This window comes from Microtus oregoni, unplaced genomic scaffold (assembly GCF_018167655.1).
Source record: "Microtus oregoni isolate MIOR12 unplaced genomic scaffold, Mior012 000115F_ref0000277, whole genome shotgun sequence".
In the NCBI taxonomy this organism is placed as follows: domain Eukaryota; kingdom Metazoa; phylum Chordata; class Mammalia; order Rodentia; family Cricetidae; genus Microtus; species Microtus oregoni.
In genome coordinates, this window is record NW_024544744.1 from 2082355 (window position 1) to 2104798 (window position 22444).

Consider the following 22444-nt stretch of genomic DNA (forward strand, 5'->3'; position numbering starts at 1 on the left):
CACGGTATTTTACTTAAACTGATGGGTGAGCATTGTTATGTCCAGATCTACGAAGTCCCCCGAAAACCAGCAAGGAGACTGAGTCCCATATGTAAAAGCAAAGAGCCTTTGTTTTATGCAAGTTTGCAAACTCCGCCTCTCCCCATGTCCAATGCATTGGAACAAACGGAAAGCCCCGAGCTCAGTTAGAGTTGGGTTTTTATAGTAGTAAAGGTGGGAATGCGGGATTTCTGAGGTTCAGGACCCCTGATTGACTGACATTTATTTGTCTAGAGGTGTCCTGGTGAGTGTGTGCTGGAAGGTGGTCCTATCTACAGTGGTTGGAATGTAAGGCGTAAGGCATTTCTTTTGGATGGTCTGTTCTTGGGTGGTGCTCAGGTAATCTTAGTTTGTCAGCAACCTACTGAGATTCAGGCCTCTATTAAATTTATCGATGGCTGAGTCCTACTCTGGCCCGTGATAATGGTGGAAGTAAAGAACTTCCTTTGGGTGGCCTGTTTCTATTTAGCTTATCATGGCTGGCTCCCACAGGCCCCTTTATGGCTCAAACAGTTAAAAAAGAAAACCAAGTCTAACTCCTTGCTGGAGTATATCCCTGAAAACACACACACACACACACACAGGCTCAAGGGGGACACTGAAGTGGGTTGTTAGGTGTAAGAACTTACTAGAAGAATTATTAACGCCGCGCTCGGAGGGACCACAGTACGGAGGGACACTCAGAATTTCAGGCCCCAGCGACTTAGAGAGCAGGCTCCGGTGGGGGTGGGGAGTGGGGTCCGAGAACGAGGCTCAAATGACAGAATCCTGGCAGAATCCTGGTCCTTTCTTAGAGGGTCTCCTAGGAAACCGCTGATTCCACAGCAGGTGGCGGAGAAGGAGAGGGAGCCCTTTGAGACGCCTGGTCTGGCAGCCTCACTTGGGGAAGTGAGAAGTTTGGGCTCTTAGCCTGTTGAGAAGTCAGACTCAAAGGCGGGCTCTCGGTGGGACGGCCCCCCAGTAGCTGTAACGCTAGGGAGAAAGGGGAAGACTTCAGTGGGTATCGGGCTCCGACCATCCGCACTCTGCTCTGAACTCTACCAAACCCCATTTCACACGAGAAGAAAATGAGGCTCGCAACGGTAAACCAACTTACTCCAGGGCGGAAGTAGACCTGGGCTTCTCCGTTTCTGCCATTCAGAAAAGTTGCTGATAATTCAACCTTTTTCAGGCAGTGGGAATCGCCGGCAGTTGGGTGTGTTTCTTAGTGCTTCACACACAGGGAGGAGCTTATGCGGTCTCTCCGCCCGGCTTCCCGGGACTTCTACAAAGCCATCTTACTTTTAAAGGAGACGAGGCCTAGACACTAAGAGGAAACCCAACAAAAGACTACGGATCCACAGACGCCTGGAGTGTCCGGACCCCACGGCCAGGGCCACGCTGCGCACAGTACACTGGGCGGCCACCACCGACCCCTAAGCTGGGTACCGGGACTCCAGCTCCGGGGTCTCCAGGACAACGCCGAGGAAACCCGCCCGCTCGCCTAAAAGAGAGCGGCGCGCGAAGCCAGGCCCCGCCCCCGGCCCACCTCTTCCGTTTGGCCCGTGGAGTCTGCGCGGCCCGGGGATCCGTTCCGACACGGCCACGTTGCCCTGTGAGCCAGCCGGCGGCGCCGGGTCCCCGACGCCCCTCTGCTCGGCCCCCGGCCGGGCTCCGGAATCCAGGCCTTCCCGCGCTCTCGGCGGGGTGCAGCGGTGCGGGGATTGGTCCGGCCGCCGGAGAGCTCGGCGCTCCTCCGCCATCCCGGCCTTGGAGGCCCCGCCCCGCTCCGGAGAGGAGAAGCCGAGCGAGCGCGCCGGGCTCAGCCAGAGCTCGGCTCCGGGCTCATGCCCTGCGGCCCAGCCTGCCCGCGACATGGCCTCCGGGAGCGTGGCCGAGTGCCTGCAGCAGGAGACCACCTGCCCCGTGTGTCTTCAGTACTTCGCGGAGCCCATGATGCTCGACTGTGGCCACAACATCTGTTGCGCCTGCCTGGCCCGCTGCTGGGGTGCGGCGGAGACGAACGTGTCGTGCCCGCAGTGCCGGGAGACCTTCCCGCAGCGCCACATGCGGCCCAACCGGCACCTGGCCAACGTGACCCAGCTGGTGAAGCAGCTGCGCACCGAGCGGCCGTCGGGGCCCGGCGGCGAGATGGGCGTGTGCGAGAAGCACCGCGAGCCGCTGAAGCTGTACTGTGAGCAGGACCAGATGCCCATCTGCGTGGTGTGCGACCGCTCGCGGGAGCACCGTGGCCACAGCGTGCTGCCCCTCGAGGAGGCGGTGGAGGGCTTTAAGGTAGGGCCGGGCCGGGCGGACAAAGGGGCGAAGCCGGGGGCTTCCCGGGGCCTGCCGCCGAGAAAATGGCGAGGCGGACGTGGGGCCCGGCGCCGTCATTTCCTCCCTGTCGGCTCCGGAACCTCCGCACTCAGACTCGGAAGGAGAACCTGTAGCTGGCGGGGCCAGAAGCGTCCCCACCCCAGGCTTTTCCTCCCAGGGCCACCCCTGTTAACTGCCTCAACGCGTGCGGGGCACGGACGGCGCGAGGAGACCCTCCCATTTGACAAAGGAGTTGCACATCAAGCCACGTCCACTTTGATAGGCTTTGGAGACCTCGAACTCCACCCGGCCCGGGATAGCAAACTAGACAGTCGCTGCTGGCCGGCGAATTCACGTCAAGCAATGCCTATCACTTAATCTGTGTCCCCAGCTCTTCCCTGTAACCTGTTTTAGACGCTAATGGAAATGAACAGCTCTTTCCTGCTTGAGTAAATCATTTAGCCACTCTGAGACTCGGGAGAGGACAGTTATTATGAAAAGTGAACTCACAAGCCCTGAAGAGGCTTTTGTGGACTGTTGAATAAACACTGGCGTGGCTACACAGTAGTGCAAAAACGTTGCTTATAAAGGAGCTCTAAAGTGGCAAGGAGTCTATTTTGAGGACTGCAGGGATACAGACACCCCGAATTATATTTGTTTAAATGTGAGCTCATCCAAATGTCAGTTGTGTTTATGTAGCTGACACCTGTATCCGTTCACTCTCCAGTGAGGGGTTGTAGTATGGGAAAGTGATGTTTACTGATTCTGTGCCTGAGGAAAATAAGTCATTGTCTCTGTGCTCCTCCAAGGAACTTTGTGTTCCTCAGCTTTTGAGCCTCCTTACCCAGATGCCTCATAACTTAGGCAGAACTAGTAGGTGGCTCAGAGTTCAAATAACAAACCGCTCCAGCAGAGCTGTGCCGACCCCTAAGCTTTGGGCTCTTCCCAGGAATGGCATTGCGGTCTGAGGACAGTCCATCTGGACCTTGGCATCTGTAGTTTGGGTTCCTGTGTGATAAGCAGAGTAACGTCTTGAACTGACCAACTGTTTGCTTTCTTTAGGAACAAATCCAGAATCGGCTGGACCATCTAAGAAGAGTGAAGGATTTGAAGAAGAGACGGCAGGCGCAGGGGGAGCAGGCGAGAGCTGAGCTCTTGGTAAGAGTCCCATTCTCCAGCCTGCAGAACATTGCATCTGGATAGTAACCTTCTGATAGTCTTTTATAGTCCTTGAGAAAACTCAGTGTTGGTCAGGGTACAGTGAAAAACTTCGAACAGAGGTGTCAGCTCTGGGAGGTTTGTCCAGAGAGAGACAGCCTCTAGGAATCCAGAATCTTGGGTTTGCCTCTTGGCTCTGGCTCTTGCCAATTTAAATGGAGAAGGTGGTGCAGCCTCTCTCGGCCTTAATTTCTTTGTTAGATAGAGAGGTCGGGTGAAAGCTGTGGTGCTGCTCTTTCTGCCCTTCAAATGGTAAATGGTTGGTTTGGGGCCGAGTCAAAGATCGAGTGGGAAGATGGGACAAGGTTGGTAAGTGTTTTATAGCGAGAAACAGACCTGTGCCGGCAAATTGTTCCTGCCAGGATGTGAGTCACACCCCTTTGGAAACACTGATCTTTAAGGTTTCTTTTAGCTTTAATTTTGTACATCTAAGATTGTATTGTATGCTTTATGCCTTTGAAAGACTTACCCAACTGAGAAGAGGTATGAGCTTAGGAAAAGTGTCGGTAAGCCAAGGTGTGTGTGTGCATGTGCACACAAGTGTGCTACAAAGATGCCCAGTGAGTGCCTAAGGTTAGAGGTGTGATGGGGTGGGGGTTCTTGGGACAGCTAAGTTCAGGTCAAAAAAGGGCCAGTAGTATTGCTAGCTTTGTGGGTTTACTCAGCCAAATCACAACTAAACAGCTCAGTTACTGTGTCTCAAAATCAGCCATGTCTAATATATGAGTGGGTGTGGCTGGATTCAAGGAAAATGTTTCTTGCGTGCTCTCGAGTCATTTGCTGACCATTTGTTATTTATTTAGAAATAATTTAACTGTGTTGTTCAGGAATGTCTTAAACTCTGAATATTCTTTGCTTGGTTTCCCCAGATGCTGGGATTACAGGTATGCCCTGCCACACTTGTAATCCCTTAGGTAGAACGCTTGTTTTTTTGAGATGAGGTCTTCCATAACACAAGCTGATCTTGAATTCATTAGTTAAAGTCCCAATCTTCCCGTCCCTGCCTTCCGAGTGCTAGGAATCCAGGAATGTACTGGCACACCTGCCTCTACAGCTTCTTGGCAGTCGAGGAATTGGGTAGAGAGGAAAAGATAGACAAACTGTAATAGCCACATTGTGTAGGACAGCTTCAATGCCAAACCCATAAGCACTCCCCCAAAATCATAAAGGATCACATAAAGGGACCAAGTAAGCAAGTCTAGGAAAGTGTGCGTGATCATTCCGGATCACCTCCACAGGGTACACAGCTAACCCTGCCACTTCTGTATGGCTGTGTTTCGTGACTCTACCAGGCAGGGTATGATCTGATCTTGTCCTTCAGTGCTCATGGACTCTAGGCATATAGAACCAACCTTGTCTTCTCTCCTCTTTAAATGCCTGTGCCATTTGCTCAGCCTAAAAAGCTTATCTAACTCATGCCTACATGGCATTCTACAGGATCCTGTGTGAACATGGATTTTGGGGAGACTGTTGAACTTCTCCCATTGTCTTTACCCATCATGACGGTGTCTCGTGAACCTTACTATCACTTGACTGAGTCTTTTACGGTAGGGACTATTTCTTAATTACCATTGGAGTAATTCAGTTCATGGTGTATAAAGACTGGAGACAGGGAGGGAGGGAGTGAGGGAGAGAGAGAAGCTGTTATAGTATGAAATGAGGTCTCGGGGTTAAGTCATTGGGAAGATTTACAAGAGTTCTAGAAGTGACCATTTCCTATTCACTACTATTGCATGTCATGTACAGAGCCTGACCCAGATGGAGAGGGAAAAAATCGTTTGGGAGTTTGAGCAGCTGTATCACTCCTTGAAGGAGCACGAGTATCGCCTGTTAGCTCGCCTTGAGGAGCTAGACTTAGCCATCTACAACAGCATCAATGGTGCCATCACTCAGTTCTCCTGCAACATCTCTCACCTCAGTGGCCTAATTGCCCAACTGGAAGAGAAGCAGCAACAGCCCACCAGGGAACTCTTACAGGTAAGCAGGAAAGCCCTGCAGGGCAGCTTTACCATTGCCAGGCAGTGTTCATGATGCCCTTTGTCCTTTGTAACTGCTTAAGTTGTTGGGCATTTTGGAAGGAAAACTGTATACTAGAAGTTGTTTTTTTAGGTTTTTGGGTTTTTTTTTTCTTTGTGTTTTGTTTTTTCAAGATAGGGTTTCTCTGTAGCTTTGGAGCCTTTCCTGGAACTAGCTCTTGTAGACCAGCTGGCCTCGAACTCACAGAGATCTGCCTGCCTCTGTCTCCCGAGTGCTGGGATTAAAGGCGTGCGCCACCATCGCCCGGCTAGAAGTTGTGACTGACACAACTCAGTCAGTTCTTCAGTTGCAGTGCATCATGGAAAGGGCAAAAGGAAAACATAGTCATTGGGCCCCTCCTGCAGTATCTGATTGTGGGCCCATCCCTTGACTCTGTTGGGGCTTCATTGATGCATCTCATTTGCTCAGGATCAATTATAATAAAGAATTTGCACCACATCTCTTTCAAGGCCCTTTCATTATCCTGAAATTTTAAAATATATGTGTATATTACCACAGCCAGAGGACATGGGGTAGAGAACAGGTGCAGTTCACCTGAGCATTGCTGTGGTTTGCCTCTGCTCGTGTAGCTGAGAAGAGCCAGTGTGCTCCCAGGACAGGACCACAGTAGATGATCCACTGCCTGCCTTCCTGTCTTGTCTCCCATTGATACAGGCACTATGGTGGGCACTGGAATTAAGTGATAGGTAAATAAACTTTCCTTAATTATGTTTTAGTTTGACGTTCAGACAGTAAGTTGTTATGTGTAAATGGTTATCACATATGTTAATAAGTGCCTGAAGAAGGATGCTTAAAAGAAATCCCACACTAGCTCAGAATTGAGAAATAGACATTTATTTAGGGGTAGACTCACAAAGCAAAATCCTCTGCTGAAACGGAGATCAGAAACCAAATCCCGCAGCTGGAAAAGAGAGACTGGACCCAGGCTCTACATCAGCATATATAGTATAAGAGGCCACGTCCCAGTGGGCTGGTAACCACTGGCTGTAAGACTTCCTACAGCAAGTGCCTTTTAAAACATGTCATAGGATAGTACGATAGTGAGCAAATTATGGCCTGCCTTTTGTTTCTGTTGGTGCTTGGAACTAAGGTTTTTTTATTTTAAGATGTTTGGGAAAGGTGAGAATGTTTTTCATCGTAGGTGAAACTGTATGAAATTGAGGTTCAGTGTCTATCAATTTCCATAGCCATGCTCGTTCATACACATAAAATTCATCCCTGCTTTCTAGTACGTCAGTAGGACTGAGTATTTATGTAGATACTGAAACATAAACTGTTTACCATCTAACGCTTCAGGGAAAAATTTCCTAACCTGTTTTAGCACAAGAAGGGCAGACAGCTTAAGCCTTGATGAAGGTCATTGTTTTATTGCTAGAGAGAGAAGGGGGAGTTTGAAAAGGGGGCTATTGGCCTGTGAGGCAGAATGACCAGGATGGTGGGAGTAGATGACAGTCTGGATGTAGTTGATGCCCAGCAATAGCAGAGCTCTTAAAATGACTGATGACTTCACGTAGAATTGTCACAGAAATAATTTTGAGCAGGAACCATGTCAGAGTTGAAAAGTGACCAGGTTAGGTGAATAGAAACTGTCAGTAGAGACTGTTTGAAGGATGACGATGGAGAAGATTCCTAGAGACAAGGAGACTAATATGCCTTTATCTGGAGGGACTACTTGAAGAAACTAAACATTTAAAAGTGGGGGGAGGGTGTCTATGGTAGAGATCAGGTGGACATGAGAAGTCTATGCTACTAAAAGGGTTGGGGGTAGAGTAGCACATTAGCTCGCAGAAGGTCCTTGGTTGTTTGGGAAGAAACTGTTGCAATGTCTGGGCAAGCCTCTGCTCTCTGAGGCACGGTAGGATTGTAGCTTAGTGACAATTTGATGATGACTGATGATAGATATGAACTTGTGATGGTGGGGGCATGTATGTGCCATGATACACATGTGACAGTCAGAGGACAGCTACCTGGGTTCCGTCCTTTCCTTCTACCTTTATGTGGGTTCTAGAGATTGAACTCAGGTTGTCAGGCTTGCAAGGTAGGTGCTCTTACCCACTGGCCCCCAGTGACAATTCATTTATTGGACTATTCTGCTCTTTGTGGGTGATGTTGGCTGCCTTGCTTTCTTGGGTCTTCACTGCTCTCATGTAAGCACTGAGAAACAATTGGGCCTTTTTGGACAGGATTTTCTTTTTCTTTTTTTTTTTTTTGGCTTGGAAAACATAAATCTCACCATTTCAAAATGTCATTTCTGTAGCACAAATATAGCATTTTAAAATAGTGAATTCAATTTTCAGCTTACTGTTTAGATCAGAGCACTTTCATTACCTCCCAAAAGAAACCCCATTTCATTAAGCAGTCCCTTTCATTCCTTTCTACCTCTAGTCCCTGTATCTGGGCTTTTACATTTTGGGTGTTCAGTAAAATCATATAGTATGTGGACTTTTTAATTCTGGCTTCTTTTACTCAGCATAATTTTTTCAGTATTCATCCTCATTGTGGAATGGATTAATATTTTTATAGCTTAATGATATTTCATTGTGAGTATAATCTACTCGTCAGAGATTCACCTACCTCTGCTTCCCGAGTGCTGGTATTAAAGACATGTGTGCCTGGCAAATATATATATATATATATATATTTTATGTTCATTAGTGTTTTGCCTGCTTGTATGTCTGTTTGAGGGTGTCAGATCTCCTGGAACTGGAGTTACAGACAGATGTGTGCTGGGAATTGAACCTGGTTGTTCTGGAAGAGTAGCCAGTGCTCTTAACCACTGAGCCATCTCTCTAGGCCCTTATCCTATTCTTTTTTAGACAAGGTTTCACAGTGTATCCCTGACTGTCCTCGAATTTACAGAGATATGGAATTATACGTGTGCACCCACATCCAGCATGTTTTGGGGAATCATAATGGCCTTTTGTTTTAGTTTGCTTATTTGAGACAAAGTTTTGCTGTGTTGCCTAAGCTGGCCTCAAACTCGAATGTTCCTGCTTTGACCTCCAAAATGCTATGATTTCTTGGTGAGATGGCTCAGAGGGTAAAGGCATTTGTTGCCAAACCTGAGGACCGGGGTTCTATCCCTGGTACCCAACATGCTGGAAGGAGGGAACCAACTCTTGCAAGTCGTTCTCCGATCTACACACTTGTACTGTCTTAGGCCTGCATTCCTACCCACCTCCAACAAGCAAACAAATAAAAATAGTTAAGAAAAAACGTGCATATTACCAAAATGCTATGATTTCATTCCAACATGGCTACACTCAGCATATGAAAATATTTTTTACTATATGAATCATGAAATTGAAGATGGATAATGGGAGTGTGCAAAGGGTGTGTGTTCATGGATCCAGTAAGGAAGAAAAATCTGACAGCTCTCCAGAACTGTCTAGAGTTTAAGCCTTTGAAATAGCAAACGTCAGGGGTCAGGGGACAAAAGGCAGAATGTGCACTCTCTACTTCTGTTCATTGTTTGGTTTTGTGAGATGGGTCTCATATAACCCAGGCTGACCTCGCATTTACCTTCTACCTCGTTTCCCAAGTGCTACAGTTGCATGCTGTTTAAAACTTTATTGGCAATTTTAACCAGTTGAATTAGACAAGAGACCACATAGTTGGGGTGGGGAACTGGTGTAGTTCATACCTGTCTTCCCAACACTGAGTCAGAAGAAGAGCTATGAGTTCAAGGCTGAGCTAGGCAACAGAGGGACTCTGTCATTTGGGAAGTAAAAGTAGGAGGATCAGGAATTTGAATCTTCTTGGGTACATGAGACCCTATCTGAGGGAGAAAGAAGGGTGAAGGAATATTCTATAGGAAAATGGGCAGAAGTCACAGACAAGCTGTGGAAGCATAAGATTGGCCCACGAATGTAAGCAAATATACCGGCACCATTAGAGGAGTAATGCCAACTAAAACTACACTCAGGTGCCCCTTATCAGTTAGAATAGCAAGTGTTTGGGATGTTGGGTTCAGTTAGAATAGCAAGTGTTTGGGATGTTGTTAGACCCAAGTATTAAAATATATAGCAAGATGGTTTACCTCAACATTGTGTGTAAGTCCTGGAAATAGACTAAGTTCCAAACTTAAAACATTGATTTAGTCAGCTAAACACATGCCCAGCAGAATGTCATGCAACTTAAAAAAAAAAAAAATGGTAACTGAGGAGCCTGAAGTAGTAGTGCATACCTAGGCCAAGGTAGGAGAATTAATGCAATATTGAAGCCAGCCTGGTCGGTATGAACAGTTTCAGGTCAGCCAGGGCTGGTACATAGTCAGGTCCTGTTTTAAGAGGGGTTGAGGACAGGACAGGGATGGTACCTGTAAGCTGATATGGGTGAAGAAATCAAAATGTAAAGTAAGTGTGGGGGCTGGGGAGACAGCTCAGTGGTTAAGAGTGTTTCCTGCTTTTCTAGGAGACCTGAGTTCAGCTCCTAGCACTAACATCAGGTGACTCACAGCTGCCTATAACTCCAGCTTCAAGGGATCCAGTTAGTTCTTCGAGGCTCTTTGCGCGCGTGCGCGCACACACACACACACACACACAGACACACACACTATTTTTTTATTGTTGTTTTGTTCTGTTTTCCGAGACAGGGTTTCTCTGTGGCTTTGGAGCCTGTCCTGGAACTAGCTCTGTAGACCAGGCTGGCCTCAAACTCACAGAGATCCCCCTGCCTCTGCCTCCCAAGTGCTGGGGCTAAAGGCATGTGCCACCACCGCCCAGCTCACACACAGATCTTAATAGTAGAGTGCCAGACTTTGTGGGTAAGAACGAGAGATTGGAGATTACATGTATGAGCTAGTTTCACAAAGAAAACAAAATCATGGAGAATGGGGAAATAAAATAGGGGTCAGGAGGAGTGACAAGGACTTGAGAATAAATTATTAGATTTTTGTTTTTAAACCAAAATAAATAAAAGCAGCAATGGGTTACAGCCCATTGAATAAAATAATCTATAATTTCTAGAGATAGGTGGATCTTCAAGTTTCAGACCAGTCACGGTTATATAATGAGGTGCTGTCTTAAAAAGGGGGTGGGATGGAGCTGAAGAGATGTCCTGGCTGCTCTTCCTGAGGACTCAGGTTTGACTCCCAGCTCCCACATGGCAGCTCATAGCCAGCTATAAATCTGAGATTACGTGCCCTCATCTGGTCTCTCTCTCTAGGAATCACACATACATGTAAGCAAAACTAGCCTATACAAGAAATAGCAAAATTTTTAAAAAGTAGAAAAATCCATACTATTGAGGGAGAGATTCTTCAAGCTCTGTGTTTAAGTCATATGGAAGGGATTTTAAAGTTAAAAATAACTTTTTGCAGCTATCAAGTCAAAAATTTAGACAAGAATTATTGTGAGGTGTGACTTATTATGCAAGGCCTTGAGTTTAATTCCTAGCTTTGGGGTTTCTTTTAAAAACAAAAACAAACTTGTCAGTGGATGTTAAACCTTACGGAGAATGTTTGATAAGAACTGAAAGTATCACAAATGCATTACTTACTAATGGGAAAATAGTAAGTGGTCACAGTCTGTATCACCATTTGCTCTATTGGGACTCCATGTCACGGTAACCAGTGCATGTTCTGTATAACCTAGGGTAGGACTAACTGCCATGACTGTGAAGAATCTTAAGTCAGTTAATTGGAGTATGGACTGTGATTGAGATTAATGTTTAATGATTGAGATTAAGATTCCCAACTTTATTATTTGGGTTTTGGAGGCAGAATTTTTCTGTGAAGCCCTGACTGTCTTGGAACTCACTATATAGACCACGCAGTCCCCAAACTCCGCCTGCCTCTCTCTCCCAAGTACTGGGATTGAAAGTGTGCACCACGATTGCCCAGCTTCCCAAACTTTATGACACCTGAAGTTGGGCAGGAAGATGCAGTTCTGGAAAAGATAAATGGTAAACAACAGCTTTACAAAGTACTGAAGATGCTTATGCCATTATATGCACTGTGTGTAAGAGATACAGAAAAGGAACGAAGGATAGTAAACGAGGAAAGAAACAGGAGTTCATCGTATGCATGGCTGTTCTGTTTATTTATGGTTATTTCAGGTTTTTTGGGTTTTTTTTTAAGTAACTGCACATTTAGGCAGCTAAGGACCAAGAGTAAGATGCCTGAGTTAGTGAATCCTTGCTTCTTCCTCTTCCTGATTTCTAGGTCTTTGAGGTTAAATTATATCCCAGTTAACCTTGTCTATAGTGTCTCTGAGAAAGTGGGCACATAGCTGGTTTCCAGTGAACATCTGGAAGAAAACTCAAGGAGTGCAGTGTCTCATGATTTTCCTTTTCTTTTCTCTTGCAGGACATTGGAGACACACTGAGCAGGTACACTTTTCTGTCCTTGTGTTGTAAACCAAGACTGGGCTCACATCTATAAATCCGAATTGGAGACTATCACCTTAGAAGAAGCTTATTGAGTTTCTGTCTCTCACTGAAGAGTCTTATTGCCCAGAGAACTTTAGAACTTGGCTGAGTCCAATGGCTCACACCTTTAATCACAACACTTTCTAAGCAGAGGCAGACAGATCTTTATGAGTTCTGTGAGTTCAAGGCCAGCATGGTCAACATAGTGAGTTCCAGGACAACCAGAGCTACATAGTGAGACTCTGTCATAATTAATTTAAAAAACCACTTTGGAACTTTTGACAAATTGACGTTGAAGTGAAAGAGTCACTTGAGGGATATTGTGGTTTAAGTGTGAGGGTACTTCCAGACCTTGAAAAGAGCACATTAATGACTCTTGGGTCTGCAAATTTCAGAGTTTTTTCCATTTCCTTATCTCATTTTTTATAAAGGGAAATAAGGCCTCTAAGGAAGATGTGACTGGCTTGGAGTTATTTAATTACTGAGCGCTCACATGGATTCTGGCTCTGGTCGTTTGTCTCCTGTGAAAAGTGAGTGTAGCTCAGTGGTGTGACGTGTGTTTGCCGTAAACAAGCCTACAGTTTGATCGCTCACACTAGAAAGGAAGGGAAGAGAGGAGGGAAAGACCAGACCTAAAGAAAGGGAGAATTTGGAACAGGCAAGAAGACAGGACAAAGAAGACAGGACAGGGCCAGATGATGGTGGTGGCACATGCCTTTAATCCCAACACTTGTGAGTTTGAGACCAGCCTGATCTACAGATCTAGTACTGGGATGGGCTCCAGAGCTACACAAAGAAACCCTGTCTCAAAAAAAAAAAAAAAAAAAAAAGGAAGACAAGACAGTTGTAACTGTAGGTGTTTAGGCTTTGGAAGGATGAGGTTTTCTGTGGGAGAACTACAGGATGAGAGTGACTTTGACTTTGGCAAAGCTGAATTGTGATTAAAATCCTTCAAAGGAAAATACAGTTTGATGGGCTGGCTAGGAGATGTGTATAGATGACTGGTCCCCAGAGCTGCTGAGATGAAGAGAAATTGGAAGTTGTAACATTCACAGTTGGGTGGTCAGTTAAGTAAAGCTATGTCTGCCAGATTTGGGTTTGGTTTGGTTTGGTTTTGAGATAAGTTCTTCTATAATGGGCTGGGCTGGTGTTCCTGCTTCAGTTTCTTACACTGAAATTATAGGCAGTAATTGGGCTGCAATGCCCAATTTTGTGTTTTCTTTGTTTGGAGTTTTTGTGGGGTTTGGTTTGGTTTTTCCCTGTTCTGCAGTACCAGATACTGAACCCCGGCCTTCAGCACTCGATATGCCCTACTCTATTTTCTGGTTTCTGATGCAGGGCTGGGATGGCAAACCATCAACCTTGCATGAGAGTCACTGTCTCAGACCCTAGAAATCTGTAAAGATTAGTTTTGGGGTCCACAGAAATATAGTTTAGCAATTAAGAGCTCTTGCTGACTCTTCCAGAGACTGAAGTTTGTCTCTTACTTCAGATCCAAAAGCATTCGGATATGTGACATCACACAGACACACATAAATAACATACCTTTTTTTATTTTTTTTTTCAATTTGGTTTTTCGAGGCAGGTTTTTTCTATAGCCCTGGCTGTTCTGTAACTCACTCATTTGACCAGGCTGGCTTCGAACTTAGTTCCACCTGCCTCTGCCTCCCCAGTGCTGGGGATAAAGGTGTTAGAAGGTTTTTTTTTGTTTGTTTGTTTTTGGTTTTTTTTTTTTGGTTTTTTGGGACAGGCTTTCTCTGTGGCTTTGGAGCCTGTCCTGGAACTAGCTCTGTAGACCAGGCTGGTCTCGAACTCACAGAGATCCGCCTGCCTCTGCCTCCGGAGTGCTGGGATTAAAGACATGCGCCACCATTGCCCGGCAGGTGTTAGAAGTTTTAAGACAAGATCTCACTTTGTAGCTCTGAAGCAAGCAGTGATCCTCATGTTCTTGCCTCCTGAGGACTGGAATTGCAGGGAGGAGCAGTGTCCCCACTGAGGGCTTACTGTTCACAAAACCATGAGCTGGTGCTTTGGGAGAGATGAAAATGAGCAAGGTTATCTCTCACTTTCACTTCTAAAGGTGATTTAGAAGGAAGTTGTGGAAACTTGTGGTAGCCAGTTTTAAAGACTGCCTGCCCACTAGTGTTAGACAGGTTAGTCAAGCCCTAGCCTAGGCCTCAGAAGGTTGCAGAAGGTAATCACATGCGGTTTGTTGTTTTATTTTAGGGCTGAAAGAATCAGGATCCCTGAGCCCTGGATCACACCTCCAGATCTACAAGAGAAAATCCATATTTTTGCCCAAAAATGTCTGTTCTTGACAGAAAGTCTGAAGCAGTTCACAGGTAATATGAGGAGAGGAAGTGGGTTAGTATTCTGATGTCTGTATGCTGTGATCATCTATCTGCGGATGCATTTTCCAGTCAGAGTAATACAAACTGAATCTCTTCTCTTTTATCCTTAGAAAAAATGCAGTTAGATATGGAGAAAATTCAAGGTAAATTTGCCTATTTTCTGGACTCTTGATGTTCTAAGTTTCTTGGGGAGCAGCTGAGTGTATTGAGAGCTCAGGAGGGTCAGCAGAATGGCTCAGTAAGTGCTGTGCCTTGTTGTGCAGACCTGCTGACCTGTGTTTGAGACGTGGTAAGGTGAGAACCGAAATGTGCAGTGTGATATGTGACCCCCTCACACACACACTTACATCATGCACAGACTTTCCTGTTTACATTATTATTGTTGTTTGAGTTTGGGTTTTGTTGAGACAGTCTTGATATATAGCCCGGTCTAGCCTTAACTCACCAGGCTGCTGCCTCAGCTTCAATTCTGAGATTGAAAATGTGCCATAGCTGCCCTCCACAACGACATTTAGTTCAGTGGATAGTGCAGAAGTGGCTTTCCTCAGTTTGATTCTTGTTTATTTCTCTTCCTCTTCCTTTGCCACTTCAAGGACTCTTGTGTGAAATCCCCCATAAATTAATGATGGGTGTCATTTGAGCCACTCAGCCTCTGCACCAGACGATTTGTACAAATTAAGAGTTGTAAATATGTATGTCGTGCATTTGAACTTTTAGCTTTTGCAGAGTCAAGTCCTGCTATGGAAGGTGGATTCTTGATTGTGACCCAGTCTGATACTACGTTCTACCAAGATGATGCCAGGGTTTTCAAGCCCTCTAGCCCTAAAAATCCTTCCATGAGCAAAGTATAATAGCCATGCTTATAAACCTGATACTTGGGCAGCTGATCAGGGACAACTGTCATGAATTCGAAACCATCCTTGGCCAAATAGTGAGTTTCAGGTCAGCCTGGGTTACATTGTAAGACTGTCTTTTAAAAAAAAATAAAATAAAAAATAGAAGAGCCAGGCATGTCTTTAATCCCTGCACTTGGAGGCAGAGGCAGGTGGATCTCTGAATTTTATGCCATCCTGGTCTACAAAGCAAGTTCCAGGACAGCCAGAGCTGTTACACAGAGAAACCCTGTCTTAAAAAAATGAAAAAGAAAGAGAGAGAAGGAAAAAATTACTGGGTAAATAAACAGATATGGAGTTCTAACAGTGAACTTAGAAATAAATCAGTGCCCCGTTGACGTAAGGGTTCTGGAATGCCAATAGATTCCACTGCTTTATGATTTTTAACCAAATTAAATTCACTTAACGTGCTTCCTAGAAAGACACAGAGGTTGAGTAACTTTTCTTTCTTGTTCTTTCAGAATTGAGAGAGGCTCAGTTATACTCAGGTACGTGCTAGAAGACGAACAATGTTGAAGAAAGGGGTAAAAGCCCTATAAATCTAACCACTATTAGAAGTGGTTCGAGGCTGCCTGAGTTTGGATCCTTTGATTGCATATATGCAAAATAACATACAGCCAGAAGCCTCTGGTTGTTTCTATAGACACATGGTTCCCCAGAAGCCTCTGGTTGTTTCTATGGACACATGGTTCCCCAGAAGCCTCTGGTTGTTTCTATAGACACATGATTCCCCAGAAGCCTCTGGTTGTTTCTATAGACACATGGTTCCCCAGAAGCCTCTGGTAGTTTCTATGGACACATGGTTCCCCAGAAGCAGAAAATCCCCTCTAGGACGCACCTTCCCACCAGTATCTGGGGCAGTGTACTATTTGTTTGCCCCAACAGAAATGGTTTAATCAGCTTTTTTTTTTTTCCCCCTGTGTTGTTGAGTCTGGGGTTCTTAACTTTTCAATGGTATGCTCTGGGCAAAAATTTAACAAACCCTAGACATCCATCTTTAAGTTATGATTCAGAGACGGAGTCAGTCTGATTCCAGGAAACCCAAATCTGAGGTATGTTTACTTACTTCCAGCCTTTAGTTATTAGGTCTTCCTTAATTGGGACAAAGGCTGTTATCAATGTTTATTTATTTAAACATTTTAAGTGTTTGGAATATATATATATATATATATATATATATATATATATATATATGTACCACATACATGTCTGCTGCTCACAAAGGCCAAAAAATGGGGTTAGGTTTCCCTAATCTAGAGTCACAGGCGGTTGTGAGCCGCCATGTAGGTGCTGGGAACAAAGCCCAGGTCTTAGGCAAAGGCAGCAGTGGCTCTCAGCTGCTGAGCCATCTCTCTTGCCTTTGATATTTGGTTCTTTTAATATTGGCTGAGTATGTCACACGTAAGATGCTTTAGAAAGCAGTACTATGCCCCTGGAATTTACAGACTGGTTGGAAGTATACCCATGGCACAAGAAAGACAAGTTGGGGCTGGATATATAGCTCATCGGCAGGGTGAGTAGACTTTGTGTATGGGTAGGGTCCTTTGTTAGATCCATAGCACTAAAAGAAAGTGGGTGAGAGTAGGTGACTATTGTGCACAGATAGTTGAAAACAAGGATCATCTCACCTGTTACCTATCATGAATTTTTTTAATGTTTATTCATTCTTTGAGAATTTTATTCAATATTTTGATATTGTCTTTCCCCTGCTCCATCTCCTCCCACATACTCTTTTACATCCCTACCCATCCTACTACATGTTCTTTCTCTTAAAAATAACAAACAACAACAAAGAAAAAAACAACAGCAGCAAAAACCATGGGATCCAATTTGTGTTGGCTGATAACTGTGCATGGAGCCACCCTGGAATGTGGTTGATATGCCCAGTATCACTCTGTTGAAGAAAACTGATTTTCCCTTTCCAAGCAGCTGTCTTTTGTGAATAGCTTCTCTTCTAGGGGTGACACTTTGGGCCCACTTTCCCTCTTCCATGCATCTGGTTTGAGCTTGTGCAGGACTTTGTACATGCTATCACATTGTAGGTGTGTTCATATGTGCATCTGCCCTGTTGAAGTCATCTACCACTTCCAGCTTGTAAAATCTTTCCACCCCTTCTTCTGCATAGTAGACTCCTAGGCCTCGAGAGGAGGAGTGTTATACAGACATCCCATTTAAGACTAAGCATTCCAAAGTCTACACTGTGTTAATTACAGTTGTAATGCAAAAAGAAACTCCTCAATAAGGGTTAAACAATGCACTTATCTATGCATATAGCATATGGTATTAGTAGTCACTCTATTGGACTGTTTATTTAGCAGAATAACTGTTCCCTAGGACCTCTGACCTATATAGCCTCAGATTCTTAATCTTACTGACATCGTCAAGTATGGGTTCCATCTTGTGTAGCAGGCCAAAACTATAAAGTGGTTGGTTACTCTCATGACATGTGTGCTGCCGTTGAACTAGTGGGCGTGTCTTCCAGGCAGTTCACAGGACTCTGAGTTGAGTGAGATTGATGATGACTTTTCTCCTCCAGTAGCAGGTATAGCTCCTTTAAACTAGCAGGTTGGGTGAAGCTTCCACGTTGAGTGTCAACTCAGTTTCTTCCTCTTCTGTGATATAACTATGTGGTGTCTTCAGCAACAGGGACTTACATCAGATAGTTGAGCATAGCCAATAGTGTTGGCAATGGCCTGTAATGTGAAGGGATGGGTAGTGTCTGAGACACCATTGGGCAACAACTCAAACAATTATGTGCCCCATTCATGGTCCTGGGAGGAGGTCATTTGGTAGTTTCTCTTGTTTAGTTGGGATATTGTCCCCAGAATCCCACTATATGGTAACTTCATTTAAATTAATTTTGTGTGTGTGTGTATGTGTGTATTAGGAAGCTTCTAGAGTATTAGGTTTCCATGTGACTTTCCTAACGACTTTAATGCTGTCTTTTCCCCATGTAACCCTTTATACCCTTCACTCCCATCGCCTATGCCATTTAATTCTCCTAATTTCCCCCTTTTTGTTTTGTTTTCATTGATTTTGGGGGTGGAGGGAGGGGTAGGGTTTCTTTCTGTGTGTAGCCCTTACTGTCCTGTAACTCACTCTGTAGACCTAGCTGGCCTTAAACTCAGAGACCCGCCAGTCTCTACCTCTCAATTGTTGGGATTAAAGGCTTGCACTACCACCACCCAGCTAAAAACAATTTATTAATGCTATAGTAATGGGATTATTTCCTTGATTTCTTTCTAAGTATGTTTGTTGTTTGTATATAGAAAGACTACTTTTTTTGTGTGTTAATTTTATATCGTGCTACATTGCTGACGTGTTTATGAGCTGTAGAAGTTTCCTGATATACTCTTCAGGGTCTTTTATGCTTAAAACATTATGTCTTCTTCAGATAAGAATATGATGAATTCTTCCTTTCCTATTTGTATCCCCTTGACTTCCTTTGGTTGTTCTAGTCCTCTAGCTAAGACATCAAGTACTATACTGAATAGGTATGGAGAAAGGAGATGTCTGTCCTGGCAAAGTAAAGGTTTTACTCCATCGGTACTGGGTTCTGGTTAATCATAGCTGTTTCTTCAGCTCCAGCTGACCAGACATCACTCATTCCTAACACAAAAATACCACACAGACGACCACAGGAGAGTCTTTGCCTCTTCCGGCAGCTTCACAAGCCAGGCCCCCATCATTTGCATTTCTCTGAACACTCTTGCTTTCCCAGTGCAAACAGAAGAGCCTACTGAGCTGTGAATACCCAAAGGCTTTTCCAGCCTCAAGTTCAAATGCAGTCACAGTCCTCCAAGAACACATGGTCAGACTGTATAGCAATTTCCCGCTTCTGTTACTAATTTCTGCCTTTGTTAAGGTTTCTGTTGTTGGGATGAAACAACCATGACCATAAATAACTTGCAGAAGAAGGGGTTTATTTCTTTTGCACTTTGTCCATCACTGAGGACAGTCAGGGCAGAAATTGATGTAGAGGCCATGAAGGAAAGCTGCTTACTGACTAGACATGGCTTGTTCAGTCTGTTCCCCCCCCCCCCCCCCCCCCGAGCTGAAGACTGAACCCAGGGCCTTGTGCTTGCTAGGCAAACACTCTACCACTGAGCCCAGTCTGCTTTCTTAAACACTTCATATCCAACTACCCAGGGGTGACGCGAATTATCCACAATGTTCAATTAAAAGTTGAGGAGTAATGGAGTAATGAGTTCAAGACAAACCAGGCAGCCAGGTGAGGTGGTGCACACCTTTAATCACAGCACTTGGGAGGCAGAGACAGGTGAACTTCTGAGTTCAAGGCCAGTCTCGTCTACAGAGTGAGTTCCAGGGAAGCCAGTACTATGTAGAGAGATCTTGTCTTAAAAAAAAAAAAAAAAATTCTATGCAGAGGCCAGATATGATAGTGTTTATGCTTGTAGCTCCAGCAGTTGGGAAGCTGAAGCAGGAAGAATCAGGATCTTAAGGTTATGTTTTGCCACATTGTTTGAGGCTAAGGTATCTGATCTACATAGATTGTCTCAAAGGGGGAAGGGGAAAACATGAATAGAGAGTAGATATGCAAGACAATCTCAGAAATGAAAGAATGGTTTGAAAGATGGCAAGTTGGGCCTTTCTTTAACAAAAATTCTGAACTCCAAAATGTCTGTAAACTAAAATTTTGTTGTATGTTATTCAGTAAATTAATAAAAATAGCAACTCCTGGCGCTGGAGACATTACTCAGGTTAAAAACACTCACTGGCAGCTCTTTCAGAGGTCCTGAGTTCAATTCCCAGCAACCACATGGTGGCTCACAACCATCTTTGATGAGATCTGGTGCCGTCTTCTTGTGTGGACATACTTATAGGCAGAATGCTGTGTATATAATAAATAAATAATGTTTTTTAAAAAATCTAGCAACTTTTTGTGACCAGGAGCCTCTATCTGTTCTAATGTGACTATGTATATTTTCCATCACTTCTATTGATGCCAGAATTTTCAAATTCAGGACTTAGACATATGTACAGAAATCTCAGATGCAGTCAGTGGGGACTGAGCCTTAGATGTGGGAGAAGAGTGGGAGTAAAATTGTATTAGTTTTATTGTTAGCCACAGAGAGGGTAATTAGCTAATGTAATGATAAATTTTTAGGTTTTGGTACCGGGTCTTGTTGTATAGCACTGGCTATGTGACCTAGGCTGGTCTGAAACTCGTGAAGATACTTCTGCCTCTGTCTCCTTGGTGTGCCACCATGCCTGGGTCCAACAGTAATTTTTGAACTATGCAGCTTATAATGTGTTTGATCATAAAATGAGTGCAGCCTCTAGTGGGCATCTCTGCTGTGTTCCAGGGAAGTAGGTGAAATGCCAGGTGGGCTCAAGTGTCTCCGACCTTCAGCTGACCATCCCTCTTTGTTTCTACAGTGGATGTGACCCTGGACCCAGACACAGCCTACCCCAGCCTGATCCTTTCTGATAATCTTCGTCAAGTGCGGTACAGTTACCTTCAGCAGGATCTACCAGACAACCCTGAGCGGTTCAATCTGTTTCCCTGTGTCTTGGGCTCTCCATGTTTCATCGCTGGGAGACATTACTGGGAGGTAGAGGTGGGAGATAAAGCCAAGTGGACCATAGGTGTCTGTGAAGACTCGGTGTGCAGAAAAGGTGGGGTGACCTCAGCGCCCCAGAATGGATTCTGGGCAGTGTCATTGTGGTATGGGAAAGAATACTGGGCTCTTACCTCCCCGATGACTGCCCTCCCCCTTCGGACCCCTCTTCAGCGGGTAGGGATTTTCTTGGACTATGATGCTGGTGAGGTCTCCTTCTACAATGTGACAGAGAGATGTCATACCTTTACTTTCTCTCATGCTACCTTCTGTGGGCCAGTCCGGCCCTACTTCAGCCTCAGTTACTCGGGAGGGAAGAGCGCAGCTCCTTTGATCATCTGCCCTATGAGTGGGATTGATGGGTTTTCTGGTCATGTGGGGAATCACGGTCATTCCATGGAGACCTCCCCTTGAGGAAGTGGACTGAGACCACAAGTGCTGTTGGCTGTAATCCTACCCCAGGCACACAGGATCTTGTCGACTTGTCAATTCCTGTCCATCAAAGCCAGGTGTCCTTACCATTTCCCATGCCCTTACAGAGAGAGACAGTGTGTTCATGGTCTCTACTACACTTTCCCTTCCCTTGCAGATTGTGAGATGTAATGAGAAGTATTGCTGTTTCCCAGAATAAAAACCAGATTCCTCCTCCTGTGTTTTACACTTTTGTTGGTTTTTACACATGACTGAATTGATGAAGACTATGGATAGGATTTAGAGAACCGCTTTTCTCAGTGATGGGCTTTGATGTAGAAGTGTAAGCCAAATAAACCCGTTTCTCCCCGAGGTGCTTTTGGTCCGCGTCTATCACAGCAGCAGAGAAGCTGAGAGAAATTGTTACGAGGCTGATGAAAATGCTGTGATAGTCCCGGCCTTGTTTTGGGAAGGACTGTGGAAGTGTTTGGAACTTTGGTTTGGAAAAGCCATTGAATATTAAAAGTATAATGGGCTGCGGGGTCTCAGAAAATAAGAGTGTTGAGAGAAACGCAGATGATAGAGACCCGACTTGTGAAGCTGCAGAGAAGCAAAGACTATTGGGGTCATTTGTGTGATACGCTTGAATTAAGAATGTGTGGTTTTCCAGTCTGGTCTACAAAGCAAGTTCCAGGACATCCAGCCGATACTGTTACACAGAGAAACCCTATCTTAAAAAAAAACCACAAAAAGAATGTGTGATTTCTGGACAGCTGGGGCTGAAGAATTGGCTGTGAGCAAGAGGCCAGCACCACTGACATGAAACCTTTGCTTTATTGGGACAGTCGATACTGGTCAACTGGGGTGAAGATCAGCTGATTAACAACAGGCTAGCCCTGTTGAGGCAAAATCTTCTGGGAAGTATTTCCTCCAGGTCTGCACAGAGAGACTGTGGTCCAGAGGAGGCCAATCCTGCATCTCAAGCTAGTAGCAAAACTTGGTAATGTGTAAACATCTCCCATGTGGTACTTGGTTTGACTGCATGAACAAGGTTAAAGGGGTCATGGCGAGAAGCTGAGATTTGGCGTCCTGTAGTAGCCACACAGTCCCTGAAGAGAGGTGTGGCCAGTTGCAGTGGAGAGCCCGGCATACTGGCGATGATGGGACTATAGGATGGTCAGCAGGTCCACCAGCAGATGTGGGCCTGTCAGATGAGTTTGTGCTGCATAAGGTGGAACCAGAGAGGCGA

At 45.1% G+C, this 22444-nt stretch overlaps 1 protein-coding gene across 1 annotated transcript; it reads left to right on the top strand.

Annotated features, from left to right (window-relative positions):
• Positions 1–1565: 1565 nt before the first annotated feature.
• On the top strand, positions 1566–21433 carry Trim27 (tripartite motif containing 27). The gene is made up of 8 exons (XM_041645716.1): positions 1566–2313; positions 3397–3492; positions 5299–5529; positions 11897–11919; positions 14185–14300; positions 14420–14452; positions 15664–15690; positions 20603–21433. The coding sequence occupies exons 1-8, from the start codon at positions 1894–1896 to the stop codon at positions 21196–21198; spliced, it is 1542 nt and encodes a 513-aa protein (XP_041501650.1). The 5' UTR covers positions 1566–1893; the 3' UTR covers positions 21199–21433.
• The last annotated feature ends 1011 nt before the right edge of the window (positions 21434–22444 follow it).

Bases quoted from the DNA above. Each gene is read 5' to 3' on its own strand.
- Trim27 (XM_041645716.1), top strand. From the start codon at position 1,894: ATGGCCTCCGGGAGCGTGGCCGAGTGCCTGCAGCAGGAGACCACCTGC. The intron at 11,920-14,184 runs GTACACTTTTCT...GTTTTATTTTAG, and splicing joins ATTGGAGACACACTGAGCAG to GGCTGAAAGAATCAGGATCC. The intron at 14,301-14,419 runs GTAATATGAGGA...TTTTATCCTTAG, and splicing joins AAGTCTGAAGCAGTTCACAG to AAAAAATGCAGTTAGATATG.